General features: G+C 45.3%; 1 protein-coding gene across 1 annotated transcript; it reads right to left on the reverse strand.

Annotated features, from left to right (window-relative positions):
* Positions 1-8238: 8238 nt before the first annotated feature.
* On the reverse strand, positions 8239-11021 carry LOC135396591 (uncharacterized). Its single transcript, XM_064627634.1, has 2 exons — positions 10953-11021; positions 8239-10497 (listed from the first exon to the last, which is right to left on the reverse strand). The coding sequence occupies exons 1-2, from the start codon at positions 10992-10994 to the stop codon at positions 8938-8940; spliced, it is 1602 nt and encodes a 533-aa protein (XP_064483704.1). The 5' UTR covers positions 10995-11021; the 3' UTR covers positions 8239-8937.
* Positions 11022-13386: the final 2365 nt, after the last annotated feature.

The raw sequence follows: 13386 nt of genomic DNA on the forward strand, positions 1-13386 counted from the left end.
GCAAAAACAAACAAACAAACGCGGTCATCGCTCAAGGACGTCGAAAACTTGCCACGGATATGTTCATACTCCGCGCGCAACAACAGGTAATGAATCAAGCCATCATAAAACGTTCATTAAAAGCAAAAACAAACAAACAAACGCGGGCATCGCTCAAGGACGCCGATCATGAAACGTTTATTAAAAGCAAAAAGAAGCGAACACAGGAGCCGTCAAAATCCGTCAATTCATTCCACGAAAACAGAAAAAGAAGAAGAAGAAAAAAAAATAGAGAGACAGAAATGGGATCATGACTCAGTACTTATCGCCGTCCATTTACGCGGTCCCAAGGAACGCGCGTCCCTAGGTTCACACAGATCGAGCAGCGCCATCTCACGGGCCAACTCACGGCCGTGGTGGATGGAACGACCCAGTGGATGTAGCATCGCCAAAAGCACGTCCCCGTCTACGTTCGAACCTCTGCCCCCAGATGGGACTTCTGCCGACACCGCCCACGCGTCCCCCCATTGGCGCGCTCCGGGTGGGCGGGACGCGCGAGGGAGAGGGAAAATCTCAGGCCAGCTCGCTAGAGAATAGTCAGACTGTATGAGAACAGATATACGTTTTTTGATTGTCCAAATTCGATCGGAGTATCATTCGGCACTGTTGCCTGTAAACCTTCCGAAATTGAACTAATTTAACGATTTCACCACGGCTGAAACAGGGCGCGAATGTTTCACTAAAAATTAGGGAGTACAAACATCAAGGAACTAAAATTACTTATCTCCATCAGGTAATTAGAATGAAACAAGAAGCACAACACACGTCCACCTACGACAGCGCGAAACCGACGACTGAGAACAATTGATGTCTTCAAGCGCTGACCAGGGCACTACATTCATAGCCACCGCCGCCGAGGCCTACGAACACAACGAATGATACCCCACAGGATCTAGCGCCTCCCCAGACAAGCCGGAGAACGGAAGCCCGGATGTGTTTCCGGAAGAGCCGGTTCCGAACAAATTTCTTACATCTGCGTGTTTTTTCTCGAGCAGCGACTGCACCGCAATCGATCCAATGCATTGTTGTTGCGGCGAAGTCACGAAACTATTTCATGTACCAAACTCGATTAGTTTCGAACTAGGTGTCGCTGCCGTCAAAAAACGACCTATTTGCAACCTGGGGACATTCGCTTGAACGTCGAAGCTGAGGGGCCCTGACTTAGGTTTACAAAGAAATGTGATTTATTAGTCCACGAGCCGGGCGACAAAACGTTGCTGTTGAAGCATACGCGCGACACTTTGTGACTCGTCTCTCAAGATCTAAACGTTAAACTTTAAGCAGTACGTTATCTGGATAGAGTCATTGTGATAGTCCAGACTTCCTGCAGTTCACTGGTATGGTCTCAGCACACGGCAGGCGTTGAAGTGCGCTTGTCAGGCGTGGGATCTACCGCTGAGTTTGGCGATCGCCGATTGCTTGCCTGGGTCAGCCTTGTCATCCCTGCCGCAATTCATGGCATAAATTGTTCAACGCAGGTTCCCTCACAGCCGCCCAGATCTTTTAAAAAAGTGGGTGGTGAATGCACAGAGGAATATACAGAGAAGGTTACAGCCAGGCCTCATCTGCGAAAGAAATTGTCAAGGTTGATCGTATTCGACAACCAGTAATGCACTCTGCTCACTTACCTGGCTGACTGCTTCAAACTTGCCTTTGCAGCTGGACTTGTGATACTTTGGTGTTGGAGCTTTCACCACACGACCTTGCTACTTAGCTTTTTTATGACATATTCACTCTACCCCTAGTCATTTTGAACTGTCTTTACCGCTATTTACCTTCCTAGTGCATATTTTTCTAGTCGATATGTTTTTACCGTCATATAGCCTTTATATCACATACTTAATCTCATTATAGTCATTTGGAAGTGCTTTACTGCTGTTCGGCCTTTCATGTCATACCTACTCATATCTAAACTTCCTGTGCAAAGCATAATGTTTATGCCCAAGCATTCATAGGCGTATTAATGTAGTTCATAAACAAACGTGCCAAACATTGCTGAATGCCACGACTCAATTCTGAGAATACTGCTCTCTAGCATTCCAGTCCCCCGAGCAGAAAGGAAATAGGAGAAACACGAGAAGCAACACGCGCACACGCTGACAGACCACAAAGGAAACGTAACATAACAAATACAACACCACACAAAACCAGCAAATCACATAACAGAAGTTCAAAGTACAAAATTGGAACGACACGCGCTCACACGAGTACAAAATAGACAGGAAATAACATGTACGTGACGGGATTTTACACAAAAAACGTAAGGAATCCAATCACCGAGGGATTTCTGGAGCGACCCGTGGCAAAGTTTTAGCGAAGCAGCAAGGGAAGCACAAACAGCAAAACATGTCACAGCTTAATACATGTATTCCTATGGACTCTTAATAGCTCTTTTGAGCACCGCAGTATACCGGCTGGTTGGCGTACCCTTTCCCGCGATACCCTCACCCATCCGCTATCCAGCCTTCTCTAAATAGAGATCCGTGGTTCCACTAAAGTTCCGCTCGACGACCGCAGGGCCGATCAGGCCCCTGTTGTACAGCTGCCGTACTAGTGGATCATGTGTGTCGTATTTCGCGCCGTTCCACTGTACTGGTGCGATGGCATCTCTACTCTACCAAAGAAAAGAAAGTCGGGTACACAATACTGTTGCATTGTAAACTGTTCTAACAGCTTGAAGAGCACGAGAGGTCGGATTCCTGCAGTAAAGTCGTACCGTTTCCCCAGCAAATCACACGAGAAAGGCAGTCGAGAAGCGCTGGTGACAGGAGCACATCCCGCCTGGGTTTTCCGGTTGGGTTTTCCCATTGCTGTGGTTTGCTGGTGTACGAACTGTTGTCAGTTTTGTTCACGTAGCAGCAAACAACGGCAGCATGCTTGCATTTTTTAGTTGTGCCAGCTTTACAGGTGCAACTAAGCGGGACGCACTGTACGAGGGGCTTGTGAAACCTATAACAAATGTTAAGTCATTACGTGGTAGCAGGGCGGCGATAGGGGGGGGGGCGAGTAAGGCGACCGCCTTAGGCCCCGTGCTTGCATAGGCCCCGCGCAGGCCTAGCGGGGCATGCCTAGCAGGCCTCGCGATGTGCCTTTGCCTCAGGCCCTGCACACCCCTAGCACCGGCCCTGCGTGGTAGGGAACAGACACGTAGTCCAACACGTTATTTGTGTTGCTGTGAGGTAACGATTCAGGAATTATATGTATGACTGTAGAAATCGGAACGCTACGTTGTTGTGTGATTCATTCACTCACGCTGCCACTTATCTGCATGCTGCCGCACTGGAACTTACTAACTTTAGCTTGCGCTATGACGCTTGACGCTATGGGCCATGGGGGTACCGAGAGGGGTCAAGGGGGTGTCCCCCCCTGGAGCTCCTACATCACTTGTGAAAATTGTGGCTTTTTAGACATTGATGGTAGCCATGTTTATTCTCTGATGTCATAATATGAACCTCTGAACACCCGCACAGGCCGCAGCGCCCATTTCCAGGAAAAGAGGGGGAGCACGCTTTGTCCCCCTTGGAAAAAATCCTGGGAACGCCCATGCTGTGGGATGAGTCGAAGGTCACAAGCGCCGGAGGCGTTTGCATGTGCGCGTGTATGCACGTGCAGTACGTAGAGAGGTGCGCTACACTCGAACAGAATACGAATTTTTTATTCGTATTCTATTATTATTTTTACTCGTATTATTATTTTTATTCGTATTTCGACTTACGAAAGGGTTTTTTACACGATCACGCCCACTTTGTAAACGATTTGAGGAAATGGTGCTTACGTTCAAAAAAGTTGTAGTTGGCGCTGTCTTTCACTTGCGAGATACATTTCCCCTTGATTAGCGTCACGTCGCCGTCAATTTCTTCTGCTAATCCGTGGACGTGCTTAATTAGCGCGTCTCATTTCCGTAAGCTCGAGTCCCTAAAGATTTACTCAGGGATTTTATTTCCAGAAACCCGCAGTACAGACGCAATATGATTCCGAAACTGATCGGTTTGCGCGGGTACGCGACCGAGTTGCGCGTTTTCGGTCATATGTGGCGCTGAAGGACATGGTTCGGTGCGCCCCCAAACGTCGTGAAAAAGGCCTATAGATCACTGCTGCTTGTTAAATTGGGGATTATTTCCCACCAGATGTCGCCCCGAGCCGTTTTATCGTAGGGAGCCTCCATGTGTGTTCCCTTTTCAGGGAGGCGATAACAGGCTCCCACAGCTCCCCATAGAGCCCATAGTTTGAGATAATTCAGGCAACACTGGAAATGCAACCAATGAAAATGAACTATGATGCCTACCTTTCGGCCAATCAGGAGTCTCTCAGTTTGGCTCGCCTTTCGGCCCGGTACTGGCCAGTACTGCCTACCATCGGCTTTTACTTTTACTGGTTTTCATGCCCGACGCTTGTTATTCCGTATTCCAGAACTAGGCAAATTTTTTTAAAAATACACATTTATTTGAAACATCGTACTGATTCAATAGTCTGACACAAATATTCACCGTGCCTACAGAGTCCAAATCGTTGCGTTCGTTGACCAAGTTCGAACTCGAAAAACACACACACACTCTACTCCCAGAAGTAAGCGACGTTCACACGAGTGGACACGATTTCACGGTGAGCATCTCCTTTCGTTCGTTGCAGTGCGAAGATTTCAACGAAGCGGGCAATGCTTGTCGCACGGACACCGAATCCTGTCTCCGTTGTGGCTGCATTTGAAAATGCGACGGCGCTCACAAGTGTTCCTCAGGCGTGAGCTCACCACTGCATTCCAGTCCTGAACTCGAGAGTACGTACGTTCGTACGTAGTATACTCAAGGGCCCGAAACTCGTTCTGATTTTTCTTGTTTAAAAGCGCAAGCTGTATCATGTGAGTGTCCTCGACCAGTCACAGCTGCCAAAGAAAATGCCTGCGCAACATTTCTGCTCTGCTTCTTGGTGTAGAAACTATTCGAGCGTCCGAACGCCTCGTACCTGATACTCGGTCAACGACTGCCAACAGGTAAGTGATTTGTCATTGCTTGTTGCCTTACAACACCGCGTTCACTTCGTGTATTGTGAATAAGTTGCTTAACAGTTACCATAAATCGGGACCGGAATACGCTGTGACCGAGACAGTCAGTGTAGCTTTGAAGTGTGAGGCAAGATAGACCAAGGGAAAGGGGTGAAGAAAGGTGTTAACGCTGGTGACGGACCCGATGTCCCTGGCTATCTGCCAAACTCAAAAATAAGATTCAGGAATACGGCATTTGGATAACACACAGACAGTTTACTAACACTCTGGTATGATACATACAATGAAATACAATAAAGATATACCTAGCAATTTGGGTGATGAAGGGCCCAATGAGCTAAAGCGAGGATCCAACAGACTAACGACGTATGGTGATGAACGTCGTACAATGAAAGAACTCAGAACAGCACGTGGCGCGCGCTTATAAGCATGTAGCGGCGCCACTGCTGGCTTATGACGATGACGGTGAGGCCGAATTGAACAGTGGTTGGCTCTCACACGCCCACCTCTAACAAAAAGAAGAAATGTCCTCATTTCGTGATTACACTGAGGAAAAATGAAACGTTACAATAGCGTTAATGCAGAAGTTGAACATCGAAGCTGTTCTGAAACAGGATAAAAAAAACAAAAGAGAACATGATTCATGCCAGGGCCCTTGGCAGAAGCATGCAGCATCTTTTGTCCTGAAATGCAGAACAACCTAGATGTAAGAGAGTTTGATAATCCACCCTCAAATGAAGTAGTAGAATCTCCTGATTCTAAACACATTGTGAATTTGATAACATTGAAGAAGAAAGTTCGTAGTTCAAAGTTCGTAGTACATGATATAGCACAGCATAGCATGAGTAGCATTGTGACATGCAGTACATACACAGTACATGCAGTGATACGAAAATGAAGAGAACTAGTGTGAAGTAGTGACTAAATTCGAAACACTAAATTCGAAACACTAAATTCGAAATGCAGAAAGTTGATCTGAAGATGTCAGTAGAAGGGAAATGCTAAACAGCAACAATGTAAGCGTGTGTTTGAGTGTGGCTGTGTGCGTGAGTAACTAAGAAATGTGGAAGTAACCCAAAGCGAAAAACACAAAAATGACCGCAAAAATTCATATTGCAGACACTGGGTACATTTAAAGCAATGTAGTACAAAGTCATTTATGGACCAGAGCGTCCCCTGTCCATGAATGGACGACATTCACCAAGGCGTCCCTATGGAATGTGTGTCAAACAAGGTCGTACGCATGTAATGGTACCCTTTATTTGGTGACGCGTCCATACCTTGTCGTGTAAGGTGGACTAAGTGTTTCTTCGGATTCTGAAGAACTGTCTTGATGAACAGAGACATTCTCGTCACTGTCTATATCATGAAACGTAATGTTAGGATCCCAATCTGGCTGATCCTTGAACAGTTTCATTTGTGAAACATGAACTGTTTTTGTTATTCCTTCATCCAGACTTCAACAGTACAAATGTCATGGGGATGAGTGGAAATAACTTTGAATACCTTGTCCTTGTACTTAGGACTAAGTCACCCGCAGAGAACTGCGATGGGTTTCGACCGTAGTCGTAACGTCTCTTCTGAGCTTTTCCTAGGTTTTTCCGTGCTTCTGCACGTATGTCGTGTAGCATTTCAATGCTCTGAAGTCGCGACATGTCGTCAACGATTACACCAACCTGAATCTCGTTTTCAATACGAGGTTCAAATCCAAAGAGAAGGAAATGTGGTGAAAATCTAGTAGAACCTTGTCTTGAAGTGTTTATGAAAGAAGTGGTGTTTGCAATGTATTGGTCCCATTTTGAAGGATTCTCAAAGCAATATTTTTTGAGAATATTCTTTATGGTGGCTACAGATCTTTCCACGAGACCATTTGCCTGATGGAAATAAGGACAAGAAGTTGTGTGTTCAATTCCTGTTGTGGTTAGGAATTTTTCCATGTTCATGACTCATGAAACCTGAACCTTGGTCAGAAACAATTGTCATAGGAATACCAAAAGTTGTGTTGATCTTTTCCTTAATGAACTGTATGATATGTGACGATGCTGTTGATTTCACAGCCTGAGTTACTACAAAGCGTGTAGTGTGGTCAACACATACAATGATGTACTTGTTTCCATTTCCTGTTTCCGGAAGTGGACCAATGTGATCGAGGGATATTGTGGTGAAAGGTTGTGTGGGAATTGGTCGAGGATGTAAGTATCCCACGGGCTTCGATGTTTGTCTGTTGAAGCGCTGACAAATGTTACAACCCTGGACGTACTCTTTGACGTCCTTATTAATGGACGACCACCAGTATTTACCCAGAATACTGCTTTTGGTCTTGAATTTGTCCATGTGTCCACGTTTATCATGAAACTTCAGCAATATCTCTTTCCTAAGAGATTCTGGTATGACAATCCTTGTTTTTGTCAGTCCGTTTTGTTGAGTGGTTTTGTGGCAGAGTATGCCATTTGACAACATGAATGTATTCCGCATGTTCTCAGCTTTGCGAGAAGAAATATTAGGATTTTTGAGGACTTCAAAAATCTCTAATAACGACGGATCTGACTGTTGGTGATTGGAGAGATGAGAATTCTCGGCAGTGAGAATTAGTGACGCAACCAAAGGTTGTGGGATGCGTGATAGAGCATCAGCGACAACATTGGTTTTTCCCGAACGATGGTGAATCTTCAGAGCAAGTTCTTGAAGATCGAGAACCATGCGAGCAAATTTTCTATTGATTTGCTGTGCATTGGTCATTAAGGAGACACTGTAGTTGTCTATCCAAACATGGACGATAGGCAACCCGTACACATAAATACGAAATTTGTCTGTAAGTGCCCAATGAAGAGCAATGCATTCGAGCATGTTTGAATGCAGTTTTTCCTCTGTTGTGTTGGTTGCTCTGCTGGCATACTCAACAACATACTCTTTTCCATCGTGTTTCTGTGAGATGAACGCTCCTAGATGTTTCGCTGAAGCGTCAACATAGACATGAGTTTCTTTGTCTGGATCAAAATGAGCCAAAATAGGTGGTGATTTTAAGAGAGATTTGAGGTTACGTACAGCCTCAGTGTGTGTAGGTGTCCACTCTGACGTAATGTTGGTTTTGACAGTGCTTTTGGACTGTTGCTTGTTTCGCAAGAGGAGTGATAGAGGTCGCGCAATTTCAGCAAAACCTTTGATGAATTTGCGAAAGAAAGAAGCAAAGCCCAAAAATCTCTTTACGTCTTGTATTGTGTTCAATGTATCGGGGTATTTGTCAACAGCAGCTGACCTCTCCGGATCTGGCAGTTTACCCTCATGAGATACAATGTAACCCAGAAACTTTATATGGGTCTGAATGAACTGACACTTATTGATCTCGATTTTGAAACCATAATTTTCCAGTATGGACATAGATTGGTCAAGAACATCGAGATGTTCGTCTATGGTGGAAGTGTAGATACAGATGTCATCGAAATAGACAATTACAACGTCCTTCCACTTGAGGGAATGAAAGGCTTCATCCATTACTGCTTGCCAAGTGGCGGGAGCACCAGTTGGACCAAAAGGCATTCGAACGAATTCGTAAAGACCGTCAGGTGTAATGAAAGCTGTCTTATGCTGGTCAGATTCCCTTATTTTGATATTTAGGTAACCTTTCTTTATGTCCATAGTGGAAAAGTATTTGCATTTCCCTACTCTGTCAACAGTATCATCAATTCGAGGCATACTATACACTCTTTTGACGGTTTTCCCATTTAGCTTACGGTAGTCAACAACAAGTCTGCGTGGTGTTGACGGATGGAATGGTTGATCAACAACGAAAACTGGGGAAGCGTAATGAGACTCAGATTTTCGAACAAGACCTAATTTAAGCCAGTTGTCGATTTCTTCCTTGATGAATTTTCTGTCATTCCATGAGTAGCGGTAATACTTTACGCGAACAGGAATGCTGTCAGAGAGATCGATGCAACGTTCGGTCTTTGGACAAAATCCGATGTCATACTTTTGCTTAGAAAACACGTTCGCGTGCTTAAGAATGATGTCATGGAGTTTCTTAAGCTGTCATTTATGTCTGAGGTTACTTTGTCTCTAAGTTTGTCCAAGTAGTTCAAGATTTCAGCATGCTGTGCTTCAGTTTTTGCATCTGACTCTCGTACAACAACCCTATCCAAAGGAATGATGTCATTGACTTGTGCGGTATTCACAAGCAAGAGGTCAGATGACTCATCCTTTTCGTCGTTATGCAACATGACATTTTCACATACCTGTGATGGCTGTGTTCTATGAAGGTCGACAACATTGCGGAATTCACTAACACGTTCACAAACACTGCTGTTCGCCGGAAAACTGTTTGACGAACTTGTTCTTGCGGAGACTGATGTTGCTTGACGAGATGGTATCTTCACCTTGTCCTGGGATGCCACGATGTTGGGGCCGTCCTGGGGTGCCACGATGTTGGGGCCAGGGAGAAGTGGGAATGGACAGTTCCTTGGTGTAGATTTACGTTGTGTTGATGAACACGTTGATGTCGAGGCTTTGTTGTTGTTTACTTGCACGTTGTTGGAAGCGTGAAGGATGTGATGTGTTTTGATGTCTGTCGAAGTGTCTTGATCCTTGGATGTCGTGTTGTAGAAGATCCTTTCCTGTATGGGTTGAAATTCTTCAGCGTGAGATGGAGAAAGTTCCTGGAGGAAGTCTTTCTTTAAGAACATGCTGTTGAAGATCTTCTCCTGGTGGGACTTTGGAGGTGACTGGATGGAGACGTGTCCATTAGGCCAAACGGTGATTCCAAGCTTGGCAGATGTGCGCCAGTCGCTACCAAGTATGAAAGGATATATGATGTTAGTGACGATAGCAACTTGAAGAGAAACAGTTGTGTTCGCTAACTTCACTTCCACGACGGCTTCGCCGAACGGCATGGACTCGTTATCGACGGCGATCATTGCTGAGTCACTCCATGGTTTTATGTTAATACCCCAAAGCTCTGCTTCCTGTTTTCTTAAGATTGAGATGTCTGCACCCGTGTCAACGAGGGCGTCGACCGGTGTGTTGTTTACAAGAATCTCAATGACGGGTCTCACGGGGTGTCCTGATGGTAAGTCGTGTCTTATTGAAGCAGTGTAGCTGTGTTTCTTGTCTTTGTCTTGATGTTTGGTGTAGTCCTTTGGGTCTTTGTATTTTAGGCTTGATTTGTCCGATGTTTTGGTGGAAGTAGGAGAATGTTTCTCACCATTTTGCCGAGATGAATACTTAGGCTGTGATGTGGACGAAAAGCCTTGCTGACGTTCCTTCTTCGTGTAGTCCTTTGGCTTGGCTCCTTGTTGACGCCAGTTTGGATCACGGTGTTTCTGAGAAGGTTCGATCTGTCGTGCCAGCTTGATCAGAGTGAGACAGTCACATCCAGTAGACATGTAGTAGGAAGTGAGACTGGTCCTCGTTGCCTCGCTCTGTAGACCCATGGTGATGTAACGGATCTTGTCACGTTCCCTGAGCTGATAAGGGCACTTGCAGAGAATCTTAATCTTTGCGTGAATATAGTCAGAAATGGATTCTTCACTTTTCTGTACCCTAGCTTCACAATCGCGATTCCAATCTGGTAGATCTGGATCATAATCAAATTGATCTTTCAAACCTTTGACCCAGTCTTGCCATGTGACACAACTTCTTCCGGATCCATCGTCCCAATCCTTGGCCGCACCACGAAGCTTACTCTTTGCAATGGCTAAGGCGGTATAATCGTCCCAACCGTACTGGATACGTAACACCTCAATTGATGAAAGCCATGCGCGAAAATCATCGTTGGGCCGGCCATAAAAGAACTTCAATGTCTGACTAAGATCGGGGGTGGTTACTATCCTCTGTGGTGTGGAAACCACCTGTTTGAAAATCTCAGCTAACTGATCGATGGTGATCGGAGCAGAGGAACTCACGGTACGTGTCTTCTTACTTGTTTTGTTTGTTGGTGAGGCTTGTTCATCCTGATGTTCATCTTCGGATGATTCGCATTCTTCCGATGTTTGGTATTCCTCGTTGTCTTTGGTGGGAATAGCACTCGTAGATGCATGTTTCCTCCTTTCGTCGTCTTCCATGATGAGAATTGCTGCTTGACGAGGATCAGCGTTCTCTGGGAGTGTGAGATTACGTGAGACGCACTCTTCAAATAACTCTTGTGCTGGACGCAAAAGAAGTCTCAACACCTTTGGACTGTCCATGAAAGAACAAACTCAAAATACGATATTTGTCGTTAAGACACAACGAAAAACCGAGAGACGGAAACCATGCTCCAGATAGGTGTTACCAGCTGAACCTAACGAACGTCGAACGTCGCGTTCGAAATTGCGAACAACTGAAAAATGCACAAATGCAACGAAAAAACTGGCAAACTGGAAAGACGCAATTAATGCGTGACAAAAAAGTGAACTGGAAGTTACGAAGGGATAGAACTGTTCGAAAAATGCTATGCAATGCGTTCGAATGACGAGGCTAAGCCTAAATCGAACAAGCCTTTCGAACTACGTCAAAAGCGTAAGACTTCGAAGTCGAAGTACTTGCAAAAATTAATACAGTATCAACCAGAAGTGAAAAGTCTGAAGAATCACTTGCCGTATCCTGTCGACTGCGCCATGTGAGGCAAGATAGACCAAGGGAAAGGGGTGAAGAAAGGTGTTAACGCTGGTGACGGACCCGATGTCCCTGGCTATCTGCCAAACTCAAAAAATAAGATTCAGGAATACGGCATTTGGATAACACACAGACAGTTTACTAACACTCTGGTATGATACATACAATGAAATACAATAAAGATATACCTAGCAATTTGGGTGATGAAGGGCCGAATGAGCTAAAGCGAGGATCCAACAGACTAACGACGTATGGTGATGAACGTCGTACAATGAAAGAACTCAGAACAGCACGTGGCGCGCGCTTATAAGCATGTAGCGGCGCCACTGCTGGCTTATGACGATGACGGTGAGGCCGAATTGAACAGTGGTTGGCTCTCACAGAAGATACGATGGTAGAATATAATTTCTTTTTGTGAAAAAATATCATCAAAATGTTATGATTAAATACCCGCTCACGTCGTACTGTATAAAGGTATGATGCTACTTGATGATTTCGCTCGACAAGTTTCGTTCGACGTTGACTGTTCTATACGTAGCGCTAAAGCCAAGTTTGTCAGGCTATTCGGCCTGAATGTATCATTGTGAAGTAGAGCAATAGAAGGTATTTTTTATACTAGTCGCTCATCATACCCCATGGCTGCGAGTTTCTCACAACCTTTCCACCGTTCTTTTTCGCGTTCAGTAGCACCTTTACTATTTCTATTTACATTGCAACTTTCACATGCATAGCTGTCTATCTGATACTAATTTTCATCTTGCAGCCACTGAGCTCCAGTCCCCAGTAGCAGTCCCTGCCAGAGGCAGTCCGACATTATCGCGCTTCTTCAAGCAAATTCCGGAGCGATGTCAATGTCATATTGTTTTCGTTACCACAGTCATGCTGTGTACGTCTTGCTTGCATAACCGTATGTCGCACAATAAAATACTTCATGTGAAAAAAAAAAAAACAACAACCAAGGCTTCATCCTATTTCTGTAACTCACACTGCATTCCGACAAACGCGAATCAGAAAAACAGTGAACTGAAGAAAAAAAAAAAGGAACAAAAGAAAATGGGAAGCAGAGCAGAGAGGAGAAAAGTAGAGGGAGAAACGGATGACACGTCATTTACGTCATTCGCGACATAATAAAAAACATAAAAAAAAATAGGGTGGCTAGTCCTCAGTCATTGGTCCAGCTTCGGAGGTCACGTGAGTTTTCTGCTACAATAGATTTCTACTACAGCTTCGCGCCCCTGGTATACTTGCGTCGGGAAACGTCACAACACGCGCTGAGTCACTTTGACACACGAACAAATCTGGGACTTCTCTTTGAACAATGCCATCATACGGTGGTGTCAACTGACATCGTCGAGACGCGAGACGCCGCCGCCAGTTCTCTCCCTTCTCTTCTCGTAACTGCCCGCCAGACAGGCAGCCCGCGAAAGAATGGTCTTTTGAAGCTTTGCCAACCAATAGCGGAGCGCGCAATGTCCTTCGGCCAATGGGTATCAACTATGATGCCTGACGGAGTAACACCACGTGTTTATGACGTGCAAACATTTTTTTAGAGCCGCGAAGAGGGGGAGCTGTGGGGGCCTGGCGATAACTCCGTCGTCTGCTACGAGCGCCGGCATTTTGACTCCCATATCGCATTGGGCGTCAGCGGCGGGGTTGCGTTTTTCTCAATTTTTCGCGACAGGAAGAGGGTAAAAGCGGAATGAAGGATACTAGCGTAGCAAAATTGTCATATATGCTAGTAGAGCTGGTCATGGGTCGTA

This window comes from Ornithodoros turicata, chromosome 6 (genome assembly GCF_037126465.1).
Source record: "Ornithodoros turicata isolate Travis chromosome 6, ASM3712646v1, whole genome shotgun sequence".
Lineage (NCBI taxonomy): Eukaryota > Metazoa > Arthropoda > Arachnida > Ixodida > Argasidae > Ornithodoros > Ornithodoros turicata.

Excerpts from the sequence above, each read along its gene's own strand:
- LOC135396591 (XM_064627634.1), bottom strand. The coding sequence starts at position 10,994 with ATGAACATCAGGATGAACAAGCCTCACCAACAAACAAAACAA. Across the intron at positions 10,498-10,952 it reads CTCACCAACAAACAAAACAA|CTCAGGGAACGTGACAAGAT; the intron begins GTAAGAAGACAC and ends TGCCCTTATCAG.